The following is a 19,295-nucleotide window of genomic DNA, read 5'->3' as shown; positions in this document are numbered from 1 at the left end:
ATGCTAGAATAGCTTTAAAATGTAAATGATTCTGAGCAAAACACAGTAGCATAGGTTACTTTTTTTTTTTTTTTTTTACATAAATGTATTTTTAATTGAAATGTTCTATATGTTAACAATTACCATGTGGTATTTATATGGAACTCTTTTTATTTGCTCAGGCGTTTAGCTTGTGTTGTCACATACGAACAGGATAACATTCCTTTGATAAAAGGCACTATTACATTTCTAAATACAGCTCTCATTACCGAGTCTCACATAATGACTCCATTACTGCACATTAATATCACGATGAAACGCAAGAAGTGGCAGATTATTTCTTCCATGTTGTGATGTACATCCAAGTGTAATGGATTATTATAAGACAGGAATTAGTTCTATCCATTGGTTGTTGATTGGATTTTAAAAGGTATAGGAAGCAGATCTGGATCTGAGTTTGCAGTTAATTGCAAGAAAGGATTGGGTTTAGCAGATTCATTGTTTGGAGAAGTCCACCCTAAGTCAGCACAAAGAAGTCTATCGTTTAAGTTCTGAGATAGATTAAAAATGAGCAACTTTAATACTTTTACACCACTACACCTCTACAAATATTTGAAACAATTTCTTATCTTGTCAAAAAGGAGATAATATTATTATAGTATGTTGGTAGAGACTGTAACAGCAAACATTAGATTTCACTGCATAACGCCACAATATTACTCAGAGAGACGCTCTGTACAGCAATTTCTTTTGTCTAGCATGAAAAATCAATAGTAGGTTCAGTAAATCGATCACCTTTTAGAGGGCAGACTCATTTTTACAATTAAAATAATGTACACTTAACACTTTCACTGAGAGACACTGATCTTTCAGCAGAACAGTGAATGAGTATATGAGGGGCAGAAATCCAGATCTTAATTATACTTACTGATGAAGTAAGTGGAAAATGGCTTTTGGTGATGGATATTTCTGAGCTCCAACCCTTTGGTTTTTAAATCATGCAACAATTCATTAGATAATTCAGATGGCTGGCTTAAATTTTGTTATTCTAGGAGAGTTTTTTTCCTAATAATTAAGTAAAATAAAGCTTTTTTATTTGTTACTAATTGGTGATATGCATGTGTTTAATAGTCTTATTTGTATCACCCAGCTGATTTAAGAACATTGTAAATTTTAGGTTTTACTAACTGGGGCTATGGTCAGCTGATGGTCCCGTCCCATTATGCATTCTGCCATAGCCTATATCCCAGTCAAAGTCATCGTGAGGATCCTGTGACAGCAGACAGGTCTCGTGCCAATGGCCACCAGGCATATCAAAATTACAAGCTCCTGGAGCAATCACTAACAGACCAAATGAAGAGTTGAGATGTTAGCTTCATACAAGAGACATTGTTATTAAATAGACAAGGGTTTTAAGGTTAGTACCTTAATGTACTTACTGCAGTCTAACTCATCGGACTCATCCGAACAGTCAGCTTTACCGTCACACTCCAAATGATACTCAATGCAGTCTCCATTATTACACACAAAATCTGTGACAGCAGGGCATGAGCCAGGATGGACAGCCCCTGAAACACAAGGAAACTCTTTCAGTCTCACTTATCCAAAAATTAATCTAACAAAAATGAAAACATAAGACATCGAAAAATGAAAAGATGTGAAATCCAAATAATGTGCAAGTTCAAAATATTCAACAAATTCAAAAAAGTAACAAATCATCACCATCTAGAGCTTTTTAGCAAGAATATCCTTGAATTCTTTGAAACATAAAATGACAGCAATGTAATATTATTCAAGATAAAATATGTTTAATTCTCAGAAACTTTAAGTTACGATGCCATGGGGTGAAGGTGCGATCCTTCCAAAGTACATTCGCTCACAGAAATTGCTTGTTCAAAATTGATTTTAATGCTCTGCGCCTCTTCATGATTTGATAGAGCAAATTTATGTATACTGGTATATTTGTAGGCTATTAAATTACAGACTTCTATGAGTAAGTGCAGTTAAGTTGAATTGCTGTACATTTCAAAAGCAAAAAGGGTGGGATTTAGTGAAGGCCCAGATGAACCACAACTCCAAAAGGGTCATGTCCCTTAGTAAAACAGCAAAACTCATGTTAACACATAAATAGATAATAAAGCCATGAATGGTAATTTGTAATAAAAACACTGTATTTGTTTAAAAAAACAATTAATGATGCTTTGGTCCACTGATGTTTAACTAAATTTAGAAAGTACCGGTAGCCTGGACATAGATTGGGTTTGAGATCTCTGCTTTACACACTTTCTCACTAAAAGAGCCACAATCTCAAGTGTAATTACTGTGAGTCAGAAGTGTCAGTATGCAAATTAAATCTGACATTTCCATGTCAAGCCTGAAAACCGAAAGAGGAACGTATTCTGACTTTCATGCTGTTCCCTGATGGCTTGTCAGAATTAGCAAATCAATTCTCATCCAATTAAAAGGTGGTACTGCTTTCCATCAGGCGGCAATGAGGACAACCCTTTGAGCCCTGTTATGGTCAAGCTTATGCAAGAATGTTAAGCAAAAGTGACACATGGGAAATAAACATGAAGATGAGAACTGGAGGCATTGTTGTTTCCCCTGAGCTTCACAGCTCAAACTAGTCAAATGCAGCTTTCACTTTTTTGCTATGGGCCTGTCTGTAGAAGATGTCCAAAAGCTTTGGTACATCTACATTCATGCCCGCATCAGCTCAGCTAGTCAGACATCAAATTTCAGCTTGTTCAAAGCCATTTAATGAATAATTTTTTGTTCAGATTGGACTGAAGAAAAAAAAAAACACTTACGTGGTGCACAGTCAATGAACTGCAGGTCATCAAGAGCCGCTCCACCACTCACATCTTGTGTTCGAACAACTTCAAATATGAGAATGAAGTTCCTGAGGTTCCTCAAAGACACTTCTGCTCTTCTCCATTCCCTGTGCATCTGCCGCTCGGTCCACACCTCCCTCAGCTCATTTTCTGTCTGTCCATCACATACATCTTAACCATTAAGCCTACCAGCAATTACCAGAAAAATACTTACAACATGTGTTAATTCAATTCCAGATACTATAAATATCCAGACATTTGACAAAATTAGTTAACTAAAAAATCTTATTAGGAATGAAGGGGGGATTTTGAAATCCACTGCCGCTTCAATATACCTGTATATATTTATATCCTAATTAACTTCATAATCAAAACCTTATTTAATATTTATTTTCCTATATTACCTATATTATTATAATGATTCTATCCACTTATGATTTTGCTTTAGTTTCTTGTTTTCTAAAGTGTGTATTTGGTCTCTGAGGAGTGACTGAGGGTCTGGCCTAGAGATGTGTGATGTGTCACTAAACACTGGCAACAAGGTCGTGTGTTTGGATTTGAGGTATCACACACCCCTAGCATGTCAGGAGTGCAGTAACAGCGTTTGCTCACTTAGCCCGGCTTCCAGAGATGAAATATGGATTTGTCTTTCATTTAATTTATTATGTTTTATTCCTTTTATATTTCCTTTTACTGTAACACTAAAGACTCAAGATGAATATTGCCTGTACTATTGTGTGTCCCTCTCGCTGAAAGAAAGCACATGTTATCAGCATGTTTTGGTAAGAACTGGTTAGAACTGGAGCTTAATCAGCTCCAACCTTGGAGAGACTGTGTATCTGTGTATGTGCGCAATATTCTATGCTACAGATCAGAATGGTGTTCAATGGGCACTCTAAGACATGGGTGGACTTGTTGTTCTGGGCAAGCTGGCGCCTGCTCCAGATCTGGAAGGTCACTACGGGCCTGATTCTGGGGTGAAAGCGTCAACAAGTGACACGTCAGTGGAAACGTGCATCAGATTAACTGACTCGAGTGGAAATTTACCATGACTGTGCATTGTCTCTGAGCCAATCAGAACCATCCACATCGCAGTAATGACGTGGACAAGACCTTGAAAATGGTATAACAGTTGGGACAATTGTATGTACGATAGGGCGAGGCAACGAGAAGGTGAGAGAGGGAGCGTGGCCTACGAACTCCTTGTGAGACTTGAAGCTGGCTTCTGCTTTTGAAACTGCAAACTATTCTTAAGTAAATTTTTCTTTTATTTAATTGCAATCCTGACTCTGTCTTCATTTCTTCACTACTAGTCCTGGGTCATAAGCTGTTAACCCCTAACAGGAAAATAGTAAAAAGCAATTAAAAGAAAAATAATAATTATTTTGAAACAAACACTATAAGTTTGAGCTAAACACAAGTTTTGTTAAAGTTACAATGAAACTAAAATTGGAAATACTTTTTTTATATTTTTATGGAATTTTTTTTAGAGTTTATTAAAGATTTATCCATGCACATCATTTTTTTTTATTAAAATGTATAATCTCCTTGAGGTATGTTTCATAACAAACTTGGAGTGCTAAATGGTTTATCTCAGCTAGGAATCAACACAGGACTGAAAAGTCTTGCAAGAACATGTTTCAGCAACTTGCTCTTGTAAGCTTCAGCTTATGTCAACAGAGCAACTATATAAAGACTTCCACACACTCCCTGATTTAATGATATATTTAGTATTGCATTATAGTTTCACTGTATGTTTACTCCACCTGGTAAGATCTAGTCAAGTGCACTGTTTATTAATAAATGTTTTTGGTGCAAACTCAGTGTGCGGTCATTACTCTTCTTACCTCTAAGACCTAGTCAAGTACCTTAATAAAGAGACGGATGATTCCAGTGGCTTTCTCAGAAATGTAGTACCAGAAGGCAAGTTTACATGTGGCACTAGACTCCTTCCACACAGAACTTCTCATGTGAGCTTTATCACCCTTCAATCCCACAGGAGTGGCTGCCAAATATACAAAATGGCCTGTGTAAAGAGAGAGAGAGAGAGAGAGAGAGAGAGAGAGAGAGAGAGAGAGAGAGAGAGAGAGAGAGAGAGAGAGAGAGAGAGAGAGAGAGAGAGAGAGAGAGAGAGAGAGAGAGAGAGAGAGAGAGAGAGAGAGAGAGAGAGAGAGAGACATTAATAAATGTTGTGCTGCTCTACCTACAGTATGTGAAAGCATTCATATCGTAAACAAAATTATTTCATCCAGCATTAGTGTCAAGTTTTAATGGCACAAACTTCACACACTTAAAACTTTTGGTTGGTCAACTAAAACTTGCTTTAGCAGCCTTGTAACTAATTCAACTTAAGAGACTGATAAAACTCTAAATGCTCAGACTCCTGAAGTATAGTGCAAACTCCACTTCTTCCACTGATTAGGAGAACTGAACAAGGGGTTGTGGAAATTATCAGCCTAAAAAAAGTATTTTAACTTGCTGGAAAAAGTACACTATCCTTGACAGTATTTTTAATGTAACCTATATAGTTTTAGATGCACTAAACCTAATTTGGCATACAATTGAATGGAAGTCTAGGACTTCTGAAAATGACAAACAGATAAACTAAAACAGGGATAAAGCAAAACCTTGATTGTGCATGAAAAAACTGGACTGGCAATTGATGTATAGATCATGGCCATGACACTTTAAGACATCATCAATAATGGTTTTCCCAGCTTAATGTAGCCTTCATGAGATAATGGGACTCTATAGTTTTGTTGATGCTAGAAAACCTTGCTTATGGAAGGACATACAAGGAATGGCAAGCTTACAGCTGCTTGGATAATAACGCTATCTTGCTGAGATGAAGTGAAACAGGGTACCACATTAATAAAGAAGGCTTTATTACAGAGACGGTGATCTGGAATCTTAAACCATGTCTAAGACCGGCAAGTCTTCACAGCTTACAATAGAAATAAGACAATTCATTTTCATTCCAGACTGGGTGTATCATTATTTAACTAAAATTCTAAATGCAAGTTCGGGAGGAGCTGAATCATTCGTCCTCTCAATCATTAACAAAAGAGTAGCAGAGCAGTCTTCGAGCCGCCTCAGTGAACATTCTTCCATCACCCCTCTACCTTCCCACCTCTTCCTTTATAAATTCCTCCTTATTTTATCCAATAACCTAGCTTGTAACTCAAGCCAAGCCAAAAAAAAGGAAGCCAAATTGGTTTACCATTATTCATTAATATTGTACAGGCAGGGCAGGTGAACTCAGACATCAAATTAACAAAAGCTAATTCTCTGGCAGTTAGTTCAAAGATCACCTCATCTCTGCAACCAAACATTTACAAAGTACTGATGTCTCATTAGGAGCTTACAATAGATGAGTAGAAGCAAATCAATACATCTTAGCCCTCAATCCTACCAGCAATTACCAGAAAAATGCAGATGACGAGAAAACCTTTCCACAGAAATGCATTTCCTTCTTTATTTCAATCATCTAAGCAGCAGGTGGAGGATGTTCTGCAATTAGCATTTTGAATGCTCTGTGAATTATGAAGTCAAGAGTTTAAAAATATTAAAATGATGTAGTTACATGGGATTGAACAAAAAAATTGCTTTCCATCTGCTTTAGTCTTTTCAAATAGGTAGGGAGTAAACACATTATTTACAGTATGTTTTTAAGGTGAGTGTGAAGGTCTTTAGGTGGCAGTTGTGATAGGCCTCCACATAAGATCCATGCATTTTGGTTGTACATATGGAGCGGTATACAGTAAAGACTTACCACTTTCATTCTTAAGTGTATGGTCATGAGGAGGTATGATCATATGAACGGAGCCAACTCCAAGGACCCAACTAAAGGGCTCTGCCAGGCTGTTTTTCCAACCACAGTGCCCATGTTCAAATGAGCAGGAAGTCCCACAATCCAATTCATCAGTTCCATCTTCACAGTCATCAGTAAAGTCACATTTTTGCTCTTGCTTGTAGCAATTGGCATTGTTACACTGTAGAGAACCTGGTGGACAGGATCCTGTGAAGACACACACACACACACACACACACACACACACACACACACACACGCACACACGCACACACACACACACACACACACACACACACACACACACACACACACACACACACACACACACACACACACACACACAGAGAGAGAGATAAATATTCTAATAAAAGAAAAGATGCTTATTTTATTTTGCTTTTAGGTTCATGTTTCCAGTACTTAATGTTTCTCTTACAATATACACTATCGTTCAAAGTTTGGAGTCCAAAAACCATTTGATCCATAAACTGAAATTTAATTATTAACAAATGCCGCTATACAATCCCTGACCAGAAGATGGCGCCCACAGCTGTATCATCCAGCCATTCATTTTACAAACTGCTGGTCCAATGTGGCTACAGTGTAATATCATACCGATATAAATACTTTTTCAAATGATTATTAAATTATTGAATTAAGATTATACATTCTAGTTTCCATGACAGAGTTTAAGACAAATCTTTTCATTCCTACTGGAGCTGCCAGTTTGCTAAGTTTTAAATGATTATTAAACAGCAAAAGCAAACTATGCAAAAGTGGCAGCCCTTCTGGCGCACTCAGTGTCCAAATTCCCTCACTTGTTTTATTCAAACAGCTTATTGTCCTAAACATGCTATTAGAAAACAAATATGCTGAAAAATATATTTTTTAAAGGTCCCATGGCATGGATTTTTTTATAATTGTATGTTTCCTGGGGTGTACTTATATTGTTAGTATGGTTTTTACATTAAAAAAAATTCATAATTTAGAAATAAAAGGCATTTTTTCTATACTGATATTAGCCCTCTGACACGAACGCTCTGGTTCAAGGGCCGTGTCTGCTGTGAGACTCCAGTGAAAACACCCACTGTTATGATTGGCTGACATCTTTGCATTTGAAATAAGATTATGTGGCAGAGGGGGCGTAGTTTAGTCGGGCGCGAACAGGAGCAACTGCAGCACTGCCAGTGCCAGCACCAGCAGTCGAGAGAGACGATGAGATGGGGAAAGATTGCTGTTGCTAAAGAACTGTTATTGTACAGAGTTGTTGAGAGCTCTGTGCGTGCGCAAATTTATTTTGTTTTTATCTGAGAGCTCTGAATAAACATGAATGAACTTTGCAACGTTATTTCTCTCACAAAATGCCTACCCACAAGCTTTAAAAAAAATAAAATCACAATATATATATTGTGTAGTTATAAACTCTTTAGACATTTATGATTAGTGCTATGTTTAAAGGGGTGATGAATTGAGCAATCAACTTTTCCTTGAGCTTTTGATATATAAAAGGTCATGATAATATAAGATTATATTCAAAGAAATGCTTTTATAGACACCAGGCCCAGCAAACGGTCTTGTGCTTCATACTTACATCATTGCGTGACAAAACACCTTTACAGTACGTCTAATTCAGTAGACTTGCCCACTGACTCATGGAGGGCTCGTGCTAGCTGGTCAACAACAATAAACATGCAGAGGAAGATAGCAAGATATTGTGGTATTCCTGGTTGTGGACGAACAGTCGCTGCATAAGCTTCCTTCGGATACTAATATTAGGAATGAGTGGTTGAACTTTATTTTTAATGAAGTTCCAGCTCACGTGGGGAAGGCCGTTTGTGTGTTCACTTCATTTCACTGCGGAATCGTTTATAAACAAATCTCCGGTCTACGCTGGATTTGGATCCGACAGAAATGGTGATACGTATGTGTCACCATACGTATGTGAATAAAACGTGTTTTTATATGTAATAGACTAATAGTATTGCATTGTTATAGATTGTTTTGCTTTTGTGATATCTGGTTACCGTTGTTGTTATTTAAAATCACCAAAACAAACACGCCCCTACCCCCAAAAAGGGTCTCGGCCCTATATTGATAGCTCCGCCTCACACATACGTAACCCAGGCAACGACTATGGCAGAATCTGTGTGTAACTAACCTAGGTCGAACATTCGATGAAAAAGTCACCCCTTCCATCACAAAAACACAAACCGTTCTCATGAACAAATAGTACACAGTCCAGCTAACGACATATTACAATTATGACAAGATTAGAGTTAAGGCAATCACAAAAACACAAACCGTTCTCATCAATAACTCGATAAAGTTAGTATACAATATAGTCCAGCTAACGACATATATTACAATTATGACCGGATTGAAGTTAAATTGATATATTACTTAAAAAACTGGGTTTTGATAGTTATCACATTAGTGTTAGTATTATTATTATTACACTGAGACGTCGTTAACTCTACTGTACAACAGTGATATATTTCTCAAGTAAAACCAAACTTTTATTTTGACAGGTTGCCATGAATACCTTTGAGTTTATTTGTGTTTAAGACATGATGGTGGTTTTTCTCAAATAAAACGTTAAAAGCCTGATGAAATCACTCTCAGAACGGCTCTGGAGATGACGGACATGTGTTTATTTCCTCATGAGATGGAAACACGCAATTGTCACAGCTCCATTCATTCACACACACATGCAGGATACTCAGGATTCATAGCCTAAATAGTATTTTTGCTGTTTAATAAATCACATACACTAGTCTATATCACCAAATGCATTGGTCTAGCAACAAGTACAAGCCACTTCACAGACACATATAGTTGTGTGTTCTGAGTTTTTAAACAATCAGAGCATAAAAATACAGTATATTTCACAGGAAAATACTAAAAAGGGAAGACCTTTCCTGGTATGCTGTCATAACAGGAGAATGCAAGATCAGTTTGTCTAGGCTGTCATTCTCTCAAAGGCAGAGAAAGACAGCCAGAACTTGGTTTACACCGATCAATATTTCTAGCCACTTGGGGACAATATTCAGGCTAGGGGAACTCATATTAATGTTGAAAAACCTCACAAAATTTAAATTTAATGCCATGGGACCTTCAAAAAGAATGTTAATTGTCAATAGAATAGTCTAGCTCATAGATTGATTATTTGAGGAGCACCTTTACTCCGTTAGCTTTACACTAATAGCACTGAAGGTATATGTGGAATCATTAGTACAAGTATACCTGAAAGTAACCGGGGAGCGTTGTGTGTCTCAAAACTGCTGCTAAGAATACAGCCTGATGAGAAGATTATGTCATCCAGACATATGTGAACTCGAGTATTGAGTCCCACTTTGCCTTCAAACATAATGTGGAAGTTGTCAGAAGATGAGAGAGGCACTTCCTGTCTGCTCCAGTAGTTGCCTTGATTACCAGTAAGGCTGAGTAAGAGTGAGTAGCTGGAGTTCGTAGACATGTACACATTCAGAGTGCCAATACCGTCACCAGACATGTGGATGTAAAAGACCATCTTGGAAAGCAGATAAGAAAGATAGAAAAAAAGATTACAGTTTACATCAGATTTTTTTTTTTTTAAATCACACAACAAGAATGCTGTTGTTCTAAATATGCCACAGTAAATCATAGCATCACTGATGTTCCAACCAACAATACGATTTCTAGTGGAAAATATTTTACACAACATGCCATAAAGTAGTTGTTAAAAGGTTAGTTCACCCAAAAATGAAAATCATGTCATTTAATGATGTCATTAATGACTCACCCTAATGTCGGTCCACACCCGTAAGACCTCCGTTCATCTTCGGAACACAGTTTAAGATATTGTATATTTAGTTTGAGAGATTCTGTCTCTCCATAGAAAATGTATGCACAGTATATTGTCACTTTCCAGAAGGACCAGAAAGGTAATAAAAACATCCTCAAAGTAGTCCATATGTAACATCTGTAGGTTAGTAGAATTTCTTGAAGCATCGAAAATACATTTTGGTCCCAAAATAACAAAAACTATGACTTTATTCAGCATCGTCTTCTCTTCCATGTTTGTTTTCAATCTGCGTTTGCGACTGCAGAGTGACACTGCTGACGTGTTATCTGGTGCGCTGGTCGGATATCACATGGAAGAGAAGACAATGCTGAATTGTTTTTTCCAAAAACAACCTTGATGACGTTTTTATTACCTTTCTGGTTCTTCTGCAAAGGAACATTATACTGCGCATACGTTTTCAATGGAGAGAAAGAAAGCTCTCGAACTAAATATAAAATATCTTAAACTGTGTTCAGAAGATGAACAACATTAGGGTGAGTCATTAATGACATCATTTTCATTTTTGTGTGAACTAACCCATTAATACAAATTAACATACGTTTTAGAACAGGGGTGCAAAACTCAGTTCCTGGAGAACCACAGCCATGCAGAGTTTAGCTTCAACCTTAAAGCTACACTGTGTGATATTTTCCCCCATTTAGCGGTGTAAAGGTATATGACCATCCAGGGAATAACAGTTTCTGTTCCTCTCAATTCTGATTTCGTTTTAACTCATACGGTGGCCGATTTAGTCCAAGATTAACATGGCAACCCCCCTCTTCACATTCGACACGGTGCCATCGAGTGTTAAAACACGAAAGGCAAAGCTTGAATTTACAGGTATGTCCCTCTTTGGCTAATGTACTTTCAAGATGGAGGGGCAACATGGCGACCAGCATTCGAACCCCTCACCCGTACGTATTTTCAATGGCATATTATAAACTTACGAGAATACTTTATAACTTGAAAGAAGTAAATATACATTAATGAGCACATATATTTTTGAAAGAACTAAGTGTTTTTAGCTAAGAAAAAACTAAAAAAGTTACACAGTGTAGCTTTAATTAAATGCACCTGATCCACCTAATCAAGTCAATAATACCCAGTACACATTGTACAATTTTGGGCTGTCCCAGATGAAAGATGGCAAATTGTGACTCAAAAATGGTGGACCCATGTCATACAGTGATCAAAGGCCATTTTCACAGTCTTGAAACCAAAGACAGCCCTCGGTAAGGGGGAGGGGACATATGTGTTCAAGCAGGGTTGGAATTAAACTCTGCAAGGCTGTGCCTTCCAATTTTCCCAACTGCTTTATCTCAGTAAACATAAACGGCTCCAAGCAACACACAGTAGGGGCGTTTCATTTCTAAATATATAAGTGTTTTGAACTAATAAATTGAGTGAATGATTTAATGACTCAGTCAAAACAACGTGTTTCCATTTAAACAGCATTACATTACGAAAAATGATCTAAATGATGTTCCAATCCGAAAACATATTCAGCCAATTGGCAGATGAATTCTCGACTGATTTCCAGACTGAACCAATTATGTACAGCTAACCATTTAAACTTCAAACTTGCTAACATATTCTGCCTCTGTGTTGTCTCTCTGGCAGAAAGCCTTGAAAGGTTTCCCTTTTATTGATTGATTTAGCTTGCTATTGCGACTGATGTTCTTCTGTTTCTGTATGTATGCGTAAGCGACTCCTGTCAGTGTCTGGCTGACTGGTGAATTAATGGAAGTGTCTGACCTTTCAAGATCAGACATTTGATTGCATCATGCATCAAAAACTGAAATGCACTGATGCACATACACATACAGACACAAATGTATTCATTTCACTAAGCATATAACACAATCTAATAAAAACAACAACACACTTATGTTTCTAATTGTCATTTATGTCTAAAAATGGCTAACCATGGCTGACAAGTACACACAGAAACTCCTCCTCTTCAGCTACTTCTTGTGATTGACTGATAGAAGCTGAATGAGAGGACAAGGGCAAAACACCTCTAAAAAGAATGAACACAGTCTGTCAAGTTAGAGGAGATCCATGAGCATGATTGTCTTCACACACAAACTGATGTGAGCTTTGATAGGTGCTCCTTTTGGTGCACACTGTGGTGTGTGTTTGTGCGTGTGTGAGTGTGCACGTGCGTACATGTGTGTTTGACAGGATGATAAAGTACTGCCGGCTGGCTCATTGACCGAGTTGTGCGCTTCATTGTAACAGAGACGAATCATGACATTCACTTCCTCCCATTATATTCAGTTGAATCCAGTCAATCCAACATTGCGGGGAAATTAATCAATCTTAAAATCAAGGAATTAAATCTTCATTGTGAAAATGAACTAATTGGAAATATCAATAAATCAAGACTTTCTTAAAAGGGTTAGTTCACCTCAAAATTAGAGGTCACACTTTCGGCAGAACTAGACTCATGTAAGTTATAAATATGGATTTTTTTCATACAAAAACGTATAGCTTCGCTTCAGAAACCCTTTATAAACCGCTAGAGCCGTATGGATTCCTTTAAAATCGATGGATGTGCTTTTTTGGGCTTCAAAATCTAAGGTACCATTCGCACCTATTAAAAGTTTTTTTGGGGCTGGTAGATGATCAGCAAACATTTTGCAAGGTTTCATGAGGTGCTGGGAGATTTTAAATAAATTTCATGGCAGAGAAGTTACAAATGGTTATGGATCCTTCTACCTTTAATGGTGTGTACCGGTTTTGAAGGTGTACTACAATGAAACTTTAAAAGAACCAAGCAAGATTTCAAACTTGAGTTCTAGAGAACCAATATGTAAACACAAGATCAATTTACCTTGGCTTTTCAGTTCATTGTACCATAAAAACATAATGTTACAACTCAACTTCATTGTAACAAAATAAATAAATAATCTATACAAATTACAAATATATTACTTTTCTTTCTAGTTTAAATTAAAAAAAAATTAAATCCTTTTTGAAAATGGGAAACTACCAACTGTTCATTTCTGCAGTTAGCAGAAGAACTATGGCGACATCTGCCGCAAAGATCTCAGAGATGCCGATCTTATGCAAGAAAAGGAAGCAGCAACGTTCAAACAAGGCAAGGAAAAACAAAAGGCACAAGTAGAAGTCTATGAAAGTGACACAACTATCATTAACTCTTTAGCTTTTTTTGCTTTGTTGATTGTCTCCATTGCAATTGTTCTTAATGTAATGCAAGTACAAACTATCTTGGACAACAGATAATTAAATCACACAAAAACAGTAGTGGGCACTCACTTTGCAATTCTTGCTGCGGTGATGGAAAAGAGGTCCGAGAATTTGGGCAGTATGTCCAGTTGTCTGTGGGAAGGAGCCTTCTAGATACAAGTAGTGGCCTGATGGGTTACGGAAGGTGTGATCAGTGGATGGTCCAGTCCCATGAGTGTACATATTTCCTGGTTTTATCAACCAATCAAAGTCATCATCTTGGCTCTGCCTCCATGAGCAAAGGTCAAATTCAAAATTGCAACGACCACTGAATCCCTCTGGAAAAGAAAACATTAATACAGTATTTTGAAAAATGAATTGGGTGAATCATCACTTTAAAACAAACACGACTTCACAAGCAAAGCACATTTAATACATTTTGTGTGTCAGATGTAAAGTTATTCAACACACAACATTTGTGACTGACAACTGAGATAAAGTTGAAAAAAAAACATTCTCACTGCATATGTAATGATTCTCATCTGAGCCATCTCCACAGTGATCAATAAAGTCACACAAATTGCCCTCCGAGATGCAGTGACCATTGGCACAGATGAACTCGTTGTTATGACAAGGAAGATCAGACGTTATTGGAGGGGCACAGTCCACAAATGCCACATCATCAACAGCAACATCACCCATGTAGCTGATGCCCCGCTTGGCTCGAAGAACCACCTATTGATTTTATAAAAGCAAAATGCACATGTTGTTAAACTGTAGTAAACTACTGTACTTCATCTGCTCCACAATATTTTCATATGGCTGCATAGTCAAATGCACAAATCAAAGCGCAAATTCATATTTAGACATGTCAGGTAAACAGGCTTATGTAAAAGCTGTCATACTGTACACATCACATCAAGTCTTAAAAGAAAGAATTGCGCTTTGATATGTGTAATAAACAAACCTTTCATTGAAGTTAAATAATTGAAAGTTTGGGGTAAATTACATTATTAAAAAAATGTTTTTTTCTAAAACAGGTTGGCCACAATTATTGTCACCATTTTATTAAATATGCAACCTCCTTTTCCCAAGATAACAGCTCTGAGTTTTCTCCTATAATTCCTGTTGAGTTTGGACGACCATGGAAGAAGCTTCATTTTGTGCTCTGTGACACATATCTGTGTTGATTCTGTGTTTTGTTTTTGTATGTCTGATGAAAGATCCAACCATGGCCCATTATAAGATTTCTAGAAGAGGCTGTCAGGTTTTGATGTTTTATCTGTTGATATTTATAATCCATGATAGCAATTACCTGAACAAGATGTCCAGGACCTCCAGCAAAAAATAGGCCCACATTAAAGATCCAGAGGTACCTTTATACCTGTTTACACAAAGCACATCTGGTGGGTTTTCTAAGAAAAAGCTCTATTTTTTGGTTTCATCTGACCAGAGAACCAGGTCCCTTTAAAAGTTCCAGTCCCATCTGACAACTGAATATGCTGGAGTTTGTTTATGGATGAGCGAGGAAGATTTTTCTTGAAACCCTCCCAACAACATGTGGTTTTTTAGGCTTTCTGACCACAAGAATAATCGCTGCATTCTTTGGCCAATCAAACTCTCCTCCTCACGGTGCATTAAGAAAATATAGAAACGTCCTCTTTCAGGCAGATTCGTAACAACTTGATTGGAACTTCTTAATTATTGCCCCGATGATGGGAATTGGAATTTCAATGCTATAGCTATTTCCTTACAGCCACTTTTTTATTTTGTGAATTTTAACAATCTTAATCTTAATCTTAATCTAATCTTATGCTGCACATCAGAACTATATTTAGTTTTAATTATTTTGATGGATTTATACTCCTGTGAAACAATAATAGTCATAGCTAGACAATTCCATGTTCCTAGTCACCCTGGTGGGCAAATTTTTTGTATATTCTATATTTTAATAGAATTCAGAAGAGATATTTTACTAATAAAAGAATCTACAGTGCCAATAATTTTGGCCAATATGTTTTGGAGAAAAACATTTATTTCATAATGTGATTTTCATAATGTGATATACATACACTGTGTACATACAGTCACTTAAAGGATTATTAGGCACACCATACTAATACTGTGTTTGACCCCCTTTCGCCTTCAGAACTGCTTTAATTCTGCGTGGCATTGATTCAACAAGGTGAGGAAAACATTATTTAGAAATGTTGGCCCATATTGATACGATAGCAAAAAATATGGAGATTTGTGGGATGCACATCCAGGGCACAAAGCTCCCGTTCCACCACATCCCAAAGATGCTCTATTGGGTTGAGATCTGGAGGCTGTGGGGGCCATTTTAGCACAGTGAACTCATTGTCATGTTCAAGAAACCAATTTGAAATGATTTGAGCTTTGTGCATTACCCTGATGGAAGTAGCCATCAGAGGATGGGTACATGATGTTCATAAATCGATGCTCAGGTCGGCTTTGGCATTTAAACGATGCCCAATTGGCACTAAGGGGCCTAAAGTGTGCCAAGAAAACATCCTCCACACCATTACACCACCACCACCAGCCTGCACAGCAAGGCATGATGTTTACGCCAAATTCTCAAGTTCTCATTGTGTTTACGCCAAATTCTGACTCTGCCATCTGAATGTTTCAACAGAAATCGAGACTCATCAGACCAGGCAACATTTTTCCAGTCTTCAACTGTCTAATTTTGGTGAGCTTGTGCAAATTGTAGCCTCTTTTTCCTATTTGTAGTGGAGATGAGTGGTACCCGGTGGGGTCTTCTGCTGTTGTAGCCCATCCTCCTCAATGTTTGTGCTTCACAAATGCTTTGCTGCATACCACGACTGTAACGAGTGGTTATTTCAGTCAAAGTTGCTCTTCTATCAGCTTGAATCAATCTGCCAGTAATCCCAGTAATTGAGCAGATTGTGAAATACTCAGACCGGCCTGTCCGGCACCAACAACCATGCCACGCTCAAAATTGCTTAAATCACCTTTCATTCCCATTCTGACATTTAGTTTGGAGTTCAGGAGATTGTCTTGATCAGGACCACACCCCTAAATGTCATTCAAGGCCAGCACTCGCTCTCTGTGGTCTAATGATAATCTCCACCTGGTTGGGCTCGCACAGAGTTGGGGAAGAAAGCATTTAGAATTTCTGCCCCATACACATGGAACCTGTTACAGAATGACTTAAAACTTGATAACGTGGTCTCCTTTGGTCAATTTAAGAGATTAGTAAAATACTGGGAAGCAGGCACAATGGGCAGCTTTCCCTGCTTCCCAAATTAGGACAAGTCTATGGTGACAATGGAATAAAAAAAATGGCTTTCTTGGCCAAGGCTCCTTCGCAAAAGAGACTTGTTCTCAAAGGATTTCCCTGGTTAAATAAGGGTTAAAAATGCATTGAAGCAGCTGCCATGTGATTGGTTGATTAGATAACTGCATTAATGAGAAATTTAACAGGTGTTCCTAATAATCCTTTAGGTAAGTGCATATAAAGAGTTAAATTAGAAATGCTTGAGGGCTGCTGCATTAGTTAAAGGGCACTAAGGCCCCTGATAGTACACAGCAAAAGGGCACTTAGCACTAATGAGCGAGGGTATCATTTAGCACAATGAAGATTTCTTTACTATATTTGTAACAGTGTTTATATATAAACAGTGTTGATAAATATTAATGATGCAAGGGACAGATGGAGAAAAGGTCATGATATTTCTGATCAAAGCATCAACAGTTCAGACATCAGCCTGACAGTTAACATTTTACTGCACATTTTAGGAATACTTAACACACAGTTTTTAGATCACCTTTATATATATATAAATAAAGCAAGAATAATGCTGTTCACTGCTGTTTTTATTGAATAAAAGTATTCAATTCTTAATAATTGGAGAACCATAGGGGAAAATACTGTATATTTAAACACTAGCTTCTGAAAAATTCAAAGCATTTATTCCAATCTTTCATTTAATTTAGAAACATTGACCTGGATTTTATGACGGATTCCTATGAAGACTTCACCCCGCCTCCAGCTGTTGCCTTGGTTACCATTTTGGGACCAAACTTCATGTGTGACAGTACCGGATTTGATGAAGACCTGCACATAAAAGTTTGAGATTGTTTTGACAACCTGCAAACTGCTCTCTGGAAAAATACTTCATAAACATTTTAGACTAAATGAAGCATGAAATTTATTCTGTCACATTAATAATGTTTTGATGTTTTCTTGGCTTTGGTTACAAATGTAGTAAATGAATAAGAAAAATATTCATAATTTCTAGATAATTGTACCTGCAGAGTTCCAACAGTGAAGCCACTCATGTGATACCAGAACACCAGAGTGCACTTGGGTCCTGTTATTTTGATGGGAGCAGTCAAGAGATCAGTAGTGTGACCATATCCTCCATTGGAGCTGTCCGCAAATATATACCAACCCTGTGAAGAACCACTGCAAAAAGTACATGTGTAAAGAGGAGTAAACACAAAGCAGAAAACACACTGACATACATGCAAACCTGACCATGCATTTATAAATCAAAGCACAAACACATTCCAGCAAATGGTGTTGTTCTGTCTTTGCTCACAGTGTGTGGTCATCAGCAGGTCTGTGGTACTGTTCTCCATGGTGAATAGTCTCCCCTTGTCCTGTCTGCCAACGAAAGGCATGTGGAGGAACAGGAGTGGCTGGATCACTTAAATTCCACCCACAAAGGGTGTCACCTTCAAAATCGCAATGCTCCTTCACTGAGAGCAGAGAACAGTAATATCAGAAAAATGATTTGACAGAGTTTGGGATCAGTAAGTTTTGTAATGTTTACATTACATTATGAACATTATTCTCATCAAGGCTGCATTAATTTGATCCAAAAAAAAGTAAAAACAGTAATATTGTAAAGGTTATTCAAAATGAATGTTTCAAATGTATACTTTATAATTTAATGTATCCTTTTCAGCATCACTACTCCAGTTTTCAGAAATTGTTTGTTTAATATTTGTTACAGTTATAATAAAGATACAAATAAAATAAACAGTCCTTTAAAAAAAATGTTTTTCCAGTTAGGTCTAACAGTATTATGGAAATAAGAAATACTAAAAACATTTAATAAGTAATATGTACTGGATAGTATTCCCTGAATAACTTAAATACAGATTAATCCTTTCAATTAAGATTACAAAAGTTTGTCATTCAAGAGCAGTGAGTGTCATTAATGTTAATCAAACAACAAAAAATCAAACACTGCAACAAGATTATTAGGCTGCTGTCACTTTAAGAGCTGCACAGATCCAAAATACTGTTACACGACTACTGTTCTCAACAGCTTATGCTCATTTAAGTCTAAACCGACTGTAAAAAAGGCTATGGTTTGCTGTCACTAACCTCTCTCTCTTAGGGTGTTTTCACACTTGGGTCCTCTTAAAAGAACCGAACTCAGGGTGTTTTTAAATTTGGTCCTTGGACTGAGCGTGGTTCGCATGATTTTTGGCCCTTATGTGAACACTCCTAACAATCTCAGACCCCTTTAAAGCGAACCGAGCCGAGACCATCGCGAGAGGTGGACTGGGTACGGTTCGATCTCATCTTATGGTGCGTTTCGCTAAAAACACGCAGTCTGAACACAAATCGCTCTTGACTTACTTTATTTTTCTATTCACG

At 37.3% G+C, this 19,295-nt stretch overlaps 1 protein-coding gene across 4 annotated transcripts in view; it reads right to left on the bottom strand.

Annotated features, from left to right (window-relative positions):
* The window catches only part of malrd1 (MAM and LDL receptor class A domain containing 1), an 88,390-nt gene that overhangs the window by 10,131 nt on the left and 58,964 nt on the right, over nt 1-19,295 (bottom strand). For all 4 annotated transcript variants that reach the window (XM_067450156.1, XM_067450163.1, XM_067450147.1 and 1 more), the window contains 11 exons: nt 18,226-18,385; nt 17,933-18,089; nt 17,628-17,738; nt 14,161-14,374; nt 13,730-13,977; nt 9,868-10,153; nt 6,586-6,831; nt 4,682-4,839; nt 2,790-2,967; nt 1,419-1,547; nt 1,168-1,320 (listed from right to left, as the gene is read on the bottom strand). In XM_067450156.1, coding sequence (XP_067306257.1) covers nt 1,168-1,320; nt 1,419-1,547; nt 2,790-2,967; nt 4,682-4,839; nt 6,586-6,831; nt 9,868-10,153; nt 13,730-13,977; nt 14,161-14,374; nt 17,628-17,738; nt 17,933-18,089; nt 18,226-18,385 — 2,040 coding nt within the window. The remainder of the gene's footprint in view (nt 1-1,167; nt 1,321-1,418; nt 1,548-2,789; nt 2,968-4,681; nt 4,840-6,585; nt 6,832-9,867; nt 10,154-13,729; nt 13,978-14,160; nt 14,375-17,627; nt 17,739-17,932; nt 18,090-18,225; nt 18,386-19,295) is intronic.

This window comes from Pseudorasbora parva, chromosome 1 (genome assembly GCF_024679245.1).
Source record: "Pseudorasbora parva isolate DD20220531a chromosome 1, ASM2467924v1, whole genome shotgun sequence".
NCBI lineage: Eukaryota > Metazoa > Chordata > Actinopteri > Cypriniformes > Gobionidae > Pseudorasbora > Pseudorasbora parva.
Note: the sequence above shows the minus strand (reverse complement) of the source record. Positions and strands in the feature narration are given on the sequence as shown.